Source organism: Ixodes scapularis, unplaced genomic scaffold (genome assembly GCF_016920785.2).
Source record: "Ixodes scapularis isolate PalLabHiFi unplaced genomic scaffold, ASM1692078v2 PGA_scaffold4__175_contigs__length_147842914, whole genome shotgun sequence".
Classification (NCBI taxonomy): domain Eukaryota; kingdom Metazoa; phylum Arthropoda; class Arachnida; order Ixodida; family Ixodidae; genus Ixodes; species Ixodes scapularis.
The window spans coordinates 129,265,817-129,281,512 of NW_024609879.1; the positions used below are offsets into that span (position 1 = coordinate 129,265,817).

General features: G+C 46.5%; 1 protein-coding gene across 1 annotated transcript in view; it reads right to left on the minus strand.

The window, feature by feature from the left end:
* Positions 1–15,696, minus strand: part of LOC115316192 (A disintegrin and metalloproteinase with thrombospondin motifs 7-like) — a 64,866-nt gene that overhangs the window by 40,826 nt on the left and 8,344 nt on the right. The window contains exons 5-7 of the mRNA XM_040207921.2: positions 1,869–1,904; positions 891–1,024; positions 732–809 (exon numbers count right to left, since the gene is read on the minus strand). Coding sequence (XP_040063855.2) covers positions 732–809; positions 891–1,024; positions 1,869–1,904 — 248 coding nt within the window. The remainder of the gene's footprint in view (positions 1–731; positions 810–890; positions 1,025–1,868; positions 1,905–15,696) is intronic.

The window sequence follows — 15,696 nt, forward strand, 5'->3', positions numbered from 1 at the left end:
CACCTAAAAGAGGGGTGTATCAGTATTCCCAGTAAGTGAGAAACGGAATATACGTACACCTAAGAATGGGGTGTATCGGTATTCCCAGTAAGTGAGAAACGGAATATATCTACACCTAAAAGGGGGGTGTATCAGTATTCCCAGTAAGTGAGAAACGGAATTTATGTACACCCCGAGGTGGGGTGTGTCTTATGCACCCGCTGAGGTGCACATGTGCACCTCAAAATGGGGTGCATGTATGCACCCCTTTTTGGGGTGTCGCATATATACCCATGGGGGTGTCGTATATGGGACAAGTCACATACACCCCACTGGGTGTAAGTACTACACCCCCTTTTTTTTAGAGTGCGGAAACTGCGAGTGTTCCATGGCTACACGCTAGATGGCGCAAGTGAGTTCTCTCGTCGCGAGAGATTTTAACAGGTCTTAAAGCACACGGTCGTAAGTAGTCGCCAGTGTGTGAAATAGCCTTTAGCGTACAAAGGTAAGATCCCCTAGTCGCCAAAAACTTAGGAAACGCAGGGCGTATCTCCTTATGTTGATGATTCTTGCGTCTTGATAAATTCTTCAACCTTCCTGACGGCTGTTGCCCCAGTCTCATTAAAGGCTCATCAAATCTCATTAAAACGATAAGAAGATACCCAGGGCTCGACTCGCCTCGCGTTTCTTAAAACAAACTAGAAATGTCAAAACATGATGCATTATCAAGAAAGCAAGAGCAACAACTTTACCTTCTCCGTTGTCGTCACTAACTGAACCACCCGAAACTGGAGCTTTGGATACGACGTCTGATCGAATCGCATGTTTACCTGACAAGAAAAAAGTCGATATGTGAGTCGTGGCGACGCACCATGATTAAATGGTTAGCGCAAATTATGTCTGATACTCACAGCAGTCATTAAAACGACTACGTAGGAACATATCTCTGTTCTAGTCATTCCCTTGTGGTGTTCCGAATCCGAGATGATGGATACCTCTTGTTTGGCTTCGCGCCAATGCGGATCAAACCACATCCAGCTTGGAGCTAGAAAACGACGTCATTGCGGTCAGAGGTGTGCGGCCGGGGTGCAATCGGTGCGGGCGACCCTCGGGTGTTTGGATGACACCGGATGTTCGGATGAAAAGTTAATAGACTTTTTCTCCGTCCAAATGCATTGCTAGAGGTCGGGACCAGGATGCCAAACTTTCACAACCTACTGATTCAAAAGTTATAAAAGACATTTGGACATGCTTTTGGGAGAAATTTGCGACCAACGAACGCGCCTGTATTTCTCGTTGAATTTTTTTTTTTATAAATTTTAATAGGATATGAGTGTACGCTCTGGAATATTGGCATCTGGTTTGAACTGTTAACGCTACGTATGTGGCCGAAGACGGAGCGGTCTGCGATGCATTGTTTAGGTTGGCAGTACGAAAACAATCTTATATTTTCTCCCAAGCACTCGGTATTTCTATGTGTCCCCACTAAAGTAAATATAGGCGTAAACAGCAATACTATTTTTGTGGAAAAAAAAGCTGAAATGGTGAAAGAGAAGATTACCCATAAATTTGTTAAATAACAAACGAAGAAGTAATTTAGTTTTCTACTCAACATGATTCCACATGGGTTTGAAACAGAGCGAGTAAAATTACTTTTGCTTTATGCTTGCAACGTGGTTTCTTACGCCATGATCAGCTAGTAAAACATAAAGTTGTGTTGATAACTCTTTGTTGTATTGGAGCGAGCAGGTTAAAAAGTGGGCGAAAAATGGGTATTCCTCTCTCTTGTAACATATTTTTGTCTGTCATGCCAAATCTTGCGATTGTTTCTGAATCCGCATTGCACGACTAAATTAAAATTGAAAATTAAAATACTCCAATCAACTTACCCAAGGGCGATGCCATTGGAGATTTTATTGGAGTAGCTGAAAAGAATGAACGCTCCATTTTATTGGGTACATGACTTTGAAATCGAAGTTTAGAACCTTATCCTTCATTTTTACTACAGGCTATTTTAATCTATTTTCGTCTTTTTATACTCCAACGCGCTTTTTTTTTACAAACAATATCAAGCGTTCCCTCATACCAGGCATGGGAACTGCGCATGCGCAAAAAACAACAAATTTGCGTCAAGTGAAGCGTCCGCACATGCGTCATGCCGTCAGCGGCACCACACCAGTGGCGTGGGGTGTCGCTATCTTGAAATATCGTCGCTTCCAGTATGGGCAAAAGCATTGTTTTGCCGTCGCCTCACCAATCGAATACATCAAGGATATAAGCGCAACCGTCCCCCATTCTCGTTTTATCACCCCTTTATTTTTTTACTATTTGTAGGTTGAAATTTTTTAATATTTTTTTGTCGCCCCTACAGGATATGCCAACCAGGTGACTAAGGTCGAGAGTAAGCGAAAAATGTCTATAGATCACCCAGCAAAACACCTATATACACCTGTGCCGGGTTTTAAAATGTGTAGGCCGGAATTTGTGATATATTTGGGTATACACTCGTCAACTGGTTGCACATATAGAACCTCCTTCTATAGTCCGTTGCAATTCAAGAAGGTAGAGCAAGGCAAAGGAAAGGGGGGGGGGGGGGGGGAGGAGGGAGCAGACGCAACGATGTAGAGAGGAGGAGGTTTCCCCCTCTGCTCCCCAGCGTTCCGTCTGGTTCCTCCTCCCCGGCCTTCTTTTCCCTCGCCTACCTTCTTTAGCCGTAATTTAGTATAGTGCAGGTCAGGGACAGATCATCTTTACAGCGAACTGTATGAGCCCGCTTTTAAAGGGAAGCTGAAGCGGTTTTAAATATGAGAAAAAACACCTGAGCCTAGTTAATGAGATCTCAGCCATCACGAATATCGCATTCGTTTGGTCATTTTCTGCGCGGATTAACCGGAAAAGCGCCTTCAAAGTGGCGTCGAAGCCACACCTCTCCGAAGCAGAGGGAAAGGGGAGAGAGGAGGAAGCCCGTCAGCCGGCGTCACAAAAGGACCCGCTGGGGGACCCCGCCGCGGCTGGCCGCGCTTTCCTGGTGGGCTGCTCTAGTGTCTTTTCGAGCCGTCGTCGTTCTGCCGCTGCATAGCGCTTGCTTTTATCCCTTGAGTGGTCATGCTATTGACTCAATCGCCTGACGTGTTGATTGTTCTCTTGTTTGTTCACGGGTTTGCGGAATTCTCGTGGCACCGAACCAAGCGACTCGTGCTGTGTTGCACGATGCCGTACTCCTGTGTAGCGCCAACTTTCACGAACAGCGCTCGTCGCAGTTGTTCTTCCCGCTTACTGTCATTTCCACTTCGTCACCGGGATTTTAAAGGGGTTGCGGGTTTGAGCACATACATCATTTTTTGTTCGAAACGTGCCTCGGACGGCGCATATGAAAACTATGTACGTATGGGTTTGGGTCTGAAGAAGGCTTGCCTGAATCCTGCGCTCTGCCGACCATCTTTGAAAGTACGAAGGCAATTCAGCGCATTAAAAGTCACAAGCCAAGAGGAAACGTAACTGGCTAGGAATTGTGTGTCGACTGTTCTAGAAAAAAAACCATTACGTTATTAGAATTGTGCAGTGTGCTAGAAAAGCCGCGATCATTTAGCCGAATAGCAGGTTTCTACTCGCTCTCTTATGTTAACCACCTTATATTAGTGTTTTAGTGTTGGGTTTATATATTTGAAGTGACCATATTTTCCAGACCGACTCCGGTCCGGGAAATCTGGGAAACAAACGACTCGGCTACCCAGTCACTTGGGAGAGGAGGGCTTGCTCTAATAAGTAGTCATGCAATTCATAATGCGACTTTCACGGTGCAACTTGTTTTAGCATAATTTTTTTTTTCTTACAGTTCCTGACATTATTTGAGGTCACATTATTTTTAAACTGAAACCTAAGTTGTGTTAAATTTTCCTCCCAAAGGTTCATATTCTCTTCAGGGGAGCCTTGTGGAAATACAAAGCATGTGACCTTCTGTTCTGAATTGATTTTTTTTTTTACAAGTTACGCAGTGTTTTCCGTATAAAGTTTGTGTAATGCAACGATTCTTTGTGCATTAGAAATGCGATCGGACGATGATAATGCCTGGTGGCGGTGTAATGCAGTCAACAAATCTTGGTAAAAGTATGCGAATGTAGAGGCCCAGGAAGCTTTAACGAATTCGACATAAAATTAAGGGGTGCGGGCACACATCTCCGCTTTTTCTAAAGCTATAATGGCGTAATATTTTGCGGCAAACAAACTGAACGCAACAGAGGGTACTGCAATGACAAGGATGGACCTTTTGCGCAGTTATTCGCATAGTGCCCAAAGACATGGCGTTGGCAGAACGGCGACCCAATTTTATCACCCGTCTCATCTCAGGGGAGGCTCTCCCGTTACCCGAAGCCGATTATACTATCCCTTCAAACCACTTCAGCCTTGATGAACAATGCAGTCTGCACGCTCACGCGTCCAGCAGCTGGTAAGCACGAAGGCCGATGTGTGCAGAATTCCTGTCCTCTGACGACCGTTTTGGGAAGGGTCACGCTAATCCGGCTTGAGGCGTCCCGTCAATAGCACTCCGTTTATTGTCAACGTTTTAGGTTACAATAAGTAGCGGTCAGTACGTTCCTGAAGGTACAAAGCCGGCCATGTCGCTCGCGTCCGCGCAAGCGGTTCCTCGCCTCTGTGTTTATTACTGCAGGGGGTCATTTTCCTACTTTGCAAATGCCTGGAACGCGTACTTTTTCACGTTGAGGGTCGTCTGGACATATTCCTCTTTCGGATCCACCGAAAGATTTTGAAAAATCAGAAGCCGAACCCGATTTACAAGAGCAGAAGACCCGGCGCCCGGCTACTTCCGCAAGCGACGGAGCAAACGAGAATCGAGATGGACCTTTTATGACGTAGTGGCGCGTCACGCGGGGCTAGCCAATGGCGTGCCGCTGCGGCGATCGCTTCTGATTTCTTCGCTTTTTTTCGCGTTTAGGGATTATTTTGGGTCAAATGGTTGTGATATTTGGACTCAGCAGGCACAAACGCGTCAGAATCAACCATTAACTCATTTTCTTCGAAAAGCTCTTCAGCTTCCCTTTAAGGTACTCGCGCTGGACAGTCAACAAGAGAGTGATGAAGAAATCATAGAGTGTTAGTACTGAGTAATGAGGCAAACGAAATCACTGTGCTTTTACGTATGCTCGCTATGGATATCTGCGTAGGTACGCAGCGGCCCTCTACATGCCCTTCTCGTTGCTCTCGCAGCGCGCGGAACACCGCGAAGAGAGCAGTTTGCACGGGCATATCTAGATGGCGCTGCAATTTCTTACGTTTGCTGTTAAACTGCTAAAAGGATTAACCGTATTGTTTTTTTTATTCACTTATTTATATTTTTTAAATCACAGATTGGTTAAATGTTCAACTAAAAATGTTGTTTAGGTGGCGCAAGCCGCCTCCCAATTAAGATGGTTCAGCCACAGCCATTCATCCATCTGTGCCTTTGTGTTCCGCGCTGTGTGCTGCTTTGACGCCCTCCTCAGAAGTCCGTGGAGAGATTACGTGCGTCGGAGGCAGGGCTAACGCATTAGTCTTTATTCATGTTCTGAAACTGACTAATAGAAGTAAACGGTGGGCCCAAAAGGATCGCCACCAAGCACGCGCTAATGTGGTGGGCGGATGTTCGGGGTTTCGGTGCGCGTACATGTTGCAAGGCTAACAAAAAACCAGGGACTCGAACAGGGTATTATTCCGGTTCGGTTCGGGTTCGGATTCAGTAGCTGTACATTTTGTTCCGGTCCGGTTCTGGTTTAGTGGTGAATTCCAAATAACGGTTTGGTTAACGGTTCCACGAAGCGCGAACCGGTTCAAACCGGTTGTTAAAAAGGAAAGTCCACAGCTTCAAGTCGTTAAGGAGTAGTAGTGCGTTGAACACGCGTCATTTGAATTTAAAAGAAAAAGTAACCAGAAGCAGTGCTGCCGGAACGAGGAAAGCAAAAAGAAACATATGCATGCTTAATTTCGTTTTGTGATCTCGACTTTTCATTCCATACACCGTTCTCCGGAAATGGAGTGGTCATACAAGAGTTCAGAAACAGTACCAAAGTACAGTAACCACATACATGTCACTCAGCCAGCACGCATGCGACAACGTCACAGTATAGTACACACCGTACTCGCAAGTATCCACCCTGCACACCCGCACGCCTGTCTCTAATGCTGAACTCACGAAAGAGACAGTGAAGCGCGTTCTACAAATGATTAAAACAAAAATGAAAGACGTTTACAGTTCCCTGTAATGCCAAATTAGAGCGCAGCTCTTGAGGAGGAGGGGGAGGGTACAAAGAGGAGGGTGTGCCCCTCGTCCTTCTCTGTACCGTCTCCTCCTCTTCCCCCTCTTTCTTCGTCTCCTCCTGCTCCCCCCTCCTCAACTTCTCCTCCTCCACCACCCCCTCCTCCTTCTCCCTCCTCCTCCTCTTCCTCCCTTCCTCCTCTTCCCCTTCTCCTCCTTTCCCTCTCTCCCCCCATAACTCCCTTTCTTGTGACGTCATTCGTGAGCCTCTCGACGTCAATCGTGACCCTCGTGACGTCACTCGCGGTTCTCGTGAAGGTCACTCGTAAAGACCTTGTGAAGGTCACCGTGAAGGTCGCGACCTTCGTCGTGACCTTAACGAGTGACCTTCGTGACGTCGCTCGTGACCTTCGAGACGTCACTTGGGACCCCTCGTGACGTTACTCGTGAAGGTCACTGTGAGGGTCGTGACCTTAACGAGTGACCTTCGTGACGTCACCTGTGACGTCATTGCGTCATTATGGGAAATGTCGCATAATGCAACGCGCGGTTACTCCGACGGCGACGGCGCTCAACCCGGAAACGGGCGTCCAAGAGCTACGTTCTAACACAGAGGTAAAAGGAAACGGGCGACCCCCCCCCCCCCATGTTGCTCTTAAAAAAAGGAAATTTTTTTAAGCAGTTTATAGGGATTTGGGCTGCTCTGGACGATTGCCATCCAGGTGACCGGCGCCAGAGTGTCGGTCACTCTCGTTGCGGTTTCGCCTCTTGGCGCCTCCAGATTTTGCCAACGAAGAACAAACAGCCGACCACCGTCGACTTCTTGTTTTTCATTTTTATGTTTATGTTTGCTTTCTGTTTGCATGAGGAATATTACTTTGCAGCAAACGAAGAAAAAAACGCACACAAACATGACACACAAACAGAAACACACAAAAAATAGCTCTTTAGCTTCTTGGCCTAGTCAAACGACAATGATAAGAGGCATAGTCGTTTGAAAACGTATAGCCTTTTGCAAGAAGAAAAAGTTAATCTATTGTGATATCAAATGCAGTGAAGAGATCTTTGCGAGGAAACATTTCACCAAATATAGGATGTTCCACGACAGACCTCACGAGCCACCAGCTCCAATCAGGAGCTCGAAGCCTGTCACGTTACTTCACGCGAGGAAGCATTTAACCAAATATAGGATGTTCCACGACGGACCTCACGAGCTACCCGCTCCAATCAGGAGCTTGAAGCTTGTCACGTGACTTCACGCTCCCCCCGTCGTACCGCCCAACTATGGTGGGCTAGAAGGGGAGGTGTGACAATCGCTCGCTTCGTCCAGCGGGAGAGAATGGCAAGGCTGTTCAGCACGCAGCATTAGCATCGATATGCTTGCAACAGCGTCTCAACGGCACTCCGACGCACTGTAAACACTAAAAAATAAGAAACTTTCTTCGCTGTTGGTCCATAATCGTGAAGTGCCGCATACTGAATCTTTCCTCGAAATGCAGCTCGCTTACTGCTGACCTTGTTTCTAAGCATTTGTCGGCGCCAAGTATAGCCTACTCCCATGTTCGGAATCCTTTGAGTTCTTTTGCGACACCAAACAACGTCGCCTTACTTCTTGAAGACTTCAAGCATACATACTCATGTCTTGCAGCCTGGGACGTAACAGTGTTTGTTTCGCAGCTCGTTAGCTATAAGACATTGGGAAGGGCACATTGAGCTCTACGCTACAGTATAGCTATGGTGGGCTTGTCGAGCCCGTCAATGTCCCACTTCTTTCACCTTCCATTCCCTGTAATACAGGGTGGCGCTTTTGTTCGCTTATCGATGGCTCTCCGCCCCACTAAAACCCACCACAGCTCCACATGCTAAATAACTGAGTCACTTTCGCAAGCGCGATCGTCACATTTCCGTCTTTTAGCGCACCATAGCCCAAACAGTAGACACGTGAAACCCTCCGAGCTATGAACTGACTCGGGAGGTTCGTGACGTACGTTGTCGGTCCATGGTAAGTTGAAACAGAATATGGAAGTGTACGCCACCGTGTTGCATAAAGACGAAAATATTTTCGTTTATTTCATTATTCGTGAGTTGTCTCCACGTCGCCGCCGTTTGCTTAGTCAAAGCTTCCCCGCTGGCGCCACCGTCGCGAATATGTTATTGACTTCGTGCCGCCTCTAGCAAGAACGCGTGGCTCACATTTTAATATCACCGAACCGCTTTTCATTGAACCGGTAACCGCTACATGAGATTACTGATCAGTTCCTGTTCGTGTGCAATATTACCTGCTTGATTTCGGTTACATTTCGTTCCGGTTCGATCAAAAATAACGGTTTTGATCCAGTTTTCGGCTTGGTTAGGGTGAATTTCAAAACAATGCAAAAAAGAAATAAAAAGAAAAATAAAGACGAACACGAAGAAAACGTAATCTTTTCGCAAAATTAGAAAAAACATGTTGTTCCGTCGACCACATGGAAGGGTTAAGTCAGTCGTCAGCCAACCTTTCCATTACGACTGCGGGCAAACATGAAACGTAGAAATGTCATACTGCACAATAATGTGTTTTGTTTGATATTGGTTTAGTTCCGTGATAAACTATTCATCCTAAATGTTAACTTTTCCACAGAGCATGTAGTTGACCAATTCCAAGAAACGGAGTGCGTCGAACCAATTGAATTATTTATTTGATTTAAAATCAGCCGGCTGACATTTGAGGGGAGAGACTTTGCGGAACTAAACTAGCCAACAGAAACACACACACAGAATAACCCAAACAAAATACGAACAAAAGTATAGCCTTTTGCAAGGAAGAAAAGTTCATTCATTGTGATAGTAGCGAAAAGAGCAATGCCCGTTTCTTTGTGAAGAAACCTTTTGCGTTCGTGTTACGATGGAGGCGAACAAGAATATTTGCAAAAACGCCTTTTCTGCAGCCAACCTACGAAGAAAGCTGCAACAATATTAAAAAAAAAAAAGCTAGCTGGTGGTGATTCAAGGAAATAAAAACCGAGACTCAGGAACACAGAAGGGGACGTTGTGTTGCGTTCGTCCGCTTCTGTATTCTCGAGTCTCGGGTTTTATTACTATGCTTCGATGAAAAATAATTTTTTCCTAAATTGTGAAAACACAAAGGAGCGTGCTGTAAGTACAGTTACATGCGCTGCACTCGCTGACGTCTGCCGCAGTGACTGTTGTAAGCCAAAAAATGTAAAAAAAAATGTCGCTTTACAGTTGCGTTCAACAACAGCCTATTTTGGTTATATATGCTTAAATTGTTTATACGTAGAAAACGAGCGCGTGCAGCGCGTACACGTACCTTCTCAGCATTCTCCTTGGTGTTTTAGTAATTTGATAAAATCTCTATTGTTCGTGATTTTTTATGTTAATAGACCTTTTGCAATGTTTAGTTCAGTTAATCGCCGCAATATATACGAATTTTCATACGTAATAGGCTATGCAAAACTATCAATCGACAATAGGTCTAAGCGGCTTGCTGCTATATCTTGCAGTTTCTTCTTTGGCGTATAAGTAACAAAAAAAAAACCTTTTATTTAAGTGGACTACAAATATATTCTTGTGCTGAAAACATAGTTAAAGTAATTAATCATGCAACTACCCAAAAATACATGAAAAGGCCCACAGGTCATGATTTCACATGACAAGTATCCTAGCGTGGAAAGGCAGCAAGAACACACGAATATCAGCACAGATTTTTTCAACGAATGCAATATTCTATGTTACCTCTAAAGGCCCGTTCACACACGTGCAACCGAGTACGACCGAGATAGACGAGACCTGTTGAAACCTCTTAAAATTTCTTCGGACGAGAGAACACACTGGCACGCTGGCGCCATATATGCGGTGACCCTGGGACTGCATTTCACAAGAGCGAAAGTTTTACGGCATTTCCGAGGTCAAATGTGCGTAATACCTATGAGAAAGGCTTGTTTATAACGCTAACAAAAGTTTTCCGAGCCCCCCCCCCCCCCCCCCCCCCCCCAAAAAAAAAAAAAAAAAAGGATAATGCGCCAGAGAAATAGAAAATATGCCAGACCGCCAAGTTTACACTGCTACCCAAAAGATGGCGCCAGTGTGTCCTCTAGTTGTGATAGGTTTTAAGAGGTTTAAAGGCTCTCGGTCTCAAGAAGTCGCAAGCGTGAACTGGCCTTAAGGCGTATAAAAGACCATGCCTTCAAAGGGACACACTCTCCGAATTATTTGGAAGTGCCTGGATCGCACACGTATGTCACATAATAATGTTGCCACGAACAACTCCTTTAGCTCAATAATCACGGCGTGAGACACATCTTAAGTTATGAAAAAGAATCCGAAATGATCGCCAATACCGAAAAATTAAATCCAAAATAGAGGTTAGTTTCGGTTTCCTTCCAAAATTACTACGTGCCACCTGGCGCAGATGTTGCGCTGAACACCGTTTTTGTTATGTTATGAGCGCGTGGTGACATGCGCTCATAGCATGATAACTCCCTTGTATAAGCGGTACTAATTTGTGTCGCTTAGAGAAGCCAGCACACTAGTAAGGCTCAGCAACTGGTACACCGGCACGCATCTCCGACCCTTACTATAACCGCCATTTTGGAAAACTTGCAAATAGGGGGCTCGATGGCGCGTTGAGCCGATACCACTTAGGAGGCAAGACCTGCGCATGACGTCATCATCAGTGGAATCCGCCTGACCTGCCCCCAAGCGGCAAACAGGCCGAAGGTTGACGAAAGTCGCCGCCAGGCGGCAGACGCGTCCGTCGTGGCGTCGCCGCGTGTTAATAGCGTCTCTCCCGAGCGCGACGCCAGCAGGCGGCGACACAACGACGGTTGTACATGGTGTCTCAAGAAGCGGTGAGGCTCTTTAAATCGACCGGAAAATTCGGTTTCCTAATTTATCGCGCTACAATTTTGTGCAGTGTTGCCCACAGGTGGTGCATTTTTTCTATAAAATTTGCAAAGGGCGAAGTTACCTGAGAAAAAAAAGAAAAAAAAAGGAAAAAGGCTCAATTCCTATGGAAACGCAGCAAATTTGCCACCGGTCTTCAAACAATAGGGCGCCCTATTGATTGAAAACCGGTGGCTTCGCTGGGTTTCCATAGGAGTTAAAGGGACAATAAAGGCAATTTTGGCGATTGAACTGGGTTCCAGGCACGTCTCAGGCCACGTTGCCCAAATTTCAGCCGAAACCGGCGCTTGTGTGCCGCGCAAATCAATTAAATAGTCGCGGTAATCATCGTACCGGGATCGACTGGAGCGACGCCCCAAGAGTTGCGGGAGAAGCCAGGAGAAGCGGAGCTCACGTGACCGATGTGGGGCCAAGGAGTGGACGTCACAAGAGACGCGTCAGCGATTGGTCGAAACGAGAAACGTGCCCTCAGTCACGTTTTGGTTCGCGATTTTTAGAAATATTGTTCTAATTTCCGCTTGAATAACTATGAAAAGTATAAATCGGACCGAAAATGATTACTAAACCGTAAATGAAGCAGCATCATTGTTTTTTCTTTGCTACGCTGGACGCGAAACCGGCAACTAGCAACTATGGGCCAACAATATAAAATGAAAAAAGAACACGGTAATCGAAGGATTTTGCAAAATGGTAGCTCTAGATGGCTGTTCTAACGGTCGACTGAAGACCAGTATTCGTTCGGGCGACGCTAGTTTTCACGTGTGGGTCGCTGTTCGTGTTCTTTGACGATGAAAAGAGTAAGTCCGCGGAGGAACCGGATCCCGGAACGGCGGGATCGCTGCCGCTTTCCCTTCGGCATCTCCCCCGCGTCCGTCCTTCGACATGCGGGCCGCTCGTTGCCGGCTGGGCGGTCTCCGTCGGGTGATGGCAGGGGCCGCTACACACGTACTCCCGTTCCGTTGGTGTTCGGTCACTGAACGGAAGCTCGAACTCGCTCGCGAGAGCGGCATTCGTCCATGTTGACAGAGTCGGCGCAACGACCGCGCCACCGCGCTGCTATAACCCACCGCGGTAACCAGAGTCTCGATCTCCTAAATACTACCGATACCGACTATTCACACTTGACGTCACTCCTTACGTCACCTCCGTTTTCGGAGGCCCAGAAACGAGACTGGAGATGGTTCAGTTTCGGTTTCTTTACTTCTTTCGTAGGCACATAAATACGCGTCATAAATGTCTACAAAAAATTGGGCGGCATGCTATGTCCCCAAGAAGCATTAAAACACCATTTAAAAAAATTAAATAAAATCGTCTTCATTGTCCCTTTAAGCCTTTTCCTTTCTTTACTTTTTCCTCACGGAAGTTTGCTCTGCGAATTTCATAGAAAAAAATGCACCACCCGTGGGCAACACTGCACAAAATCGTAGCGCGTGTGGGAACCATGGGGTTCCCTCTATCCCTATCCAGGCCTAGCTTCGAGCAGGCCGTGGGAGTCGTCGTCAGCAACGGCGTCGGCCTCCCGGATACAAGGAACCACGAGGCCGAATTCCCCGAAGGGGCCGGCTCTCCCTTGTCCGTTTGGGAGAACGCGCCTTCGGCACACCCTTGAGAGCTATCATGGACGCGACTGCTAGTAGCCTCCCCGGGCGCGTCCATTCTCCGAGGCTACATAAGCTGGCCCCGAAGGAGTGCCAGGGGCTCTCGTCGGCGGAGGCCCTGGCTCTACGGAGCTCGGTTTTTCTTTGAGGGCCTCCGACTTCCCGTGAATCTGTCTAATGCGGCAGCGCGGGAAACCGACCGGGTGATACTGGCAATTGAGCCAGCGCCCAGAGTTTTCATTGTCTAAGAGCGAAGCGTGCTGGCATTTCAGTCAATAAACACGTCTTTATCCGGACCCGAGGAACCTTTTGTGTTTCTAAGTGGGACCCCGCCACAAAGGGGAATCCCACACGCGATAGGTCAGGAAGCCGAATTTTGCGGCCGATTTAAAGAACCTCACCGCTCTTTGAGACACCCGATATAGAAGTAAGCGAACTCGTCCCGGAAGCGAGTTTTCGACAGGTCTCGTGAACGCTGATATTCAAGACCTTGACTAATTCTCTTTTTTTTTTTTTTTTCATTTTAAATTTAGGACAACCGCCAGTTGCGCACTAAATATGAGCGGAACAAAGAAATCTTCGATACAACTGTTTTTCCCGTAGTATATCGAGGATTCAGTTGATTATACTTCTACACCCACGCTTAAAGGGGTACTCCCGCATTTTCTTTACAGTCCTCAATTCGCTTGAAAAGTTTCTAAACACACCAACAGATACGGCTGAAATAGTAACCATAAAATAGGTAAAAAAAGAAATTCTTTCCCGAGGTTGTTGTATTAAAAATTTTGGTTTTTACCGCGTTTTTTTTAAAGTGAAAATTTCTACTGGCTGCAATGAAAAGGTGACGTCAGGGGAAGGCAAGGATCCACTCTTTGGACTGTAGACTTTGTTACCAACTGATTGCAAGCAGTTTTATAATGTCAAAGGAATGCTTTGGAAGCTCGCTCCAGTACTCGCGCACCAGCACGAAACAACTATTCGGCATAGTCCATTTTTAGACCGCCCTCTCGACCTGCAAGCCTGCCTTCTCCTGACGTCACGGCACCGAGAAGCGCAGGTATTTTTGAATGTTGGTTTTGGCGGCTTTTTCGCTTGCAAATTCCACAAAAAAAAAAAAAAAAAAAAAACTATTGTGAATTTTTCGACACTAAATAACATACCGGAAAGGGTAAAGGCCGGTGGTTCCAAAAATAGAGCTAGTGAGAGAAACAAAAAGAAAAAAAAGAAAGAAGAAACGGTTAGAGTATCTCTTTATGTGCTTCGCTTTCGTGATATCTAATCCTAAAGGCATTAGAGAACTTTTTAACGCCGTATTTGAAGCAGGTGAGTCTCATTTTTTTTTTTTTAATTGTGACGACTGCTAATGGCGATCGCTCTGTATTAAGCATAGTAGCGGCTCCCACAAGAGAATCTGGGATTGAGGAGCCGATACTCTGAGCTTCTTTCGGCTTTTATGGCTTAAGCAATATATCCTTTCCGAAATTGTGAAATAATGCATATATTATGCGCGGCCGCCATTAATTAGTCTCATCACTTCCGGCGTGAAGCCCGTGATTGGTTCCGAGTTCGCGCCGAGCCATGACGCAGCACTTGAATGGAATGCGTTTGGGTCCGAGAACAGTCCGAATGCTGATGAAGCACTCGTGTCCAATGAGGGCTCACAGTGCATGGCTGACTAATGGAGATCGCACAGAACCTATGCATCATTCTGAAATTTCGAAAAGTGTCTATTACATGCTTTCGAGTAGTAGATACGGTGCTGGCAGCACGAATCAAAATATCCCTTTGCTCTGTGTTGAACCGTTTCAGCGAGCACATCAACAAAAAACATTTTGGAGCGCAGATATTAGGAGCCCGTTTCCGGGTTGAGCGGCGTCGGCGTCGGCGTCGGCGTAAACGCGCGCGTTGCATTATGGGACGTCACAGTATCCCCGCTAAATTTAGCGGGGAAACTGAATTGGGTGTTGAGGTCACGCGGCGTCAATTTCCCTGCTAAATTTAAAGGGGGAAACTTAATCCGTTAATTTTAGTGGGGAAACATTCACTACATTTCCCACTAAATGGGAGGGGAGGAGGAGAGGAAGAGGGGAGGGTGCGGAGGGGGAGGAGAGGTATACCCTCCCCTCCGTATACTCTCCCGTCCTCCTCCTCAAGAACTGCGCTCTTATTCCACATTCCAGAGAATTGTAAACGTCTTTCATTTTTCACTCAAATATGACAGTGCGGAATTATTTTACTCAAGTATGACACTGTACTATTTTTCACTCAAATATGACATTGCGCTATCTTTCACTCAAATAATGGATTGCGCTATTTTTCACTCAAGTATGAGATTGCGCGAATTTTCACTGAAATACGAGATTGGGCTATATTTTTTTACATCTTCCATCACGCACGTCGGGAAAAGCTAGTGACGACTGGCAACATTGATTCTTCGTACTCAGCAGTATTATGGTGCCTGGAGCGGGTCTTCGACTGGTGTGTTTAGCGTCCTATCCCGCCCATACATCAAAAGTGGTCCCCAGGTGGCAACAAATGACGCCACACAAGCCGGAGTGTCATGCTGTTGCCTGTCGCGATCCTGGCGGTTGGCCGTAGAAATGCTGGTGAAAAGCACGAGCGAACACGAGTGTTGCTGTCATCACGGCGTCCCAGGCGTCCCAACTTCTGGCTGCTTTAACTTCCGTGGACTGTTACAGTGCAAAGCGACCTGCAGCAGCACAGGCGTCTGCCAAAAACACCACAACTGTTGAGACGCCGCCAGGATCACGATCGGCGACAGCATGACACTTGTATGACGTCATCAGGCGGAAATCGAGGGACCACTTTTTTGAGGCGGTAAACACACCCGTCGGAGACGCGTTCCAGGCACCATAGCAGTATGGACGAAGTGTAATAATAAATGCCTGTTAACACGTAGAGCGCAGTGCTAACTCAGCGCTATTCGCCTTTTTTTGTCTGGCA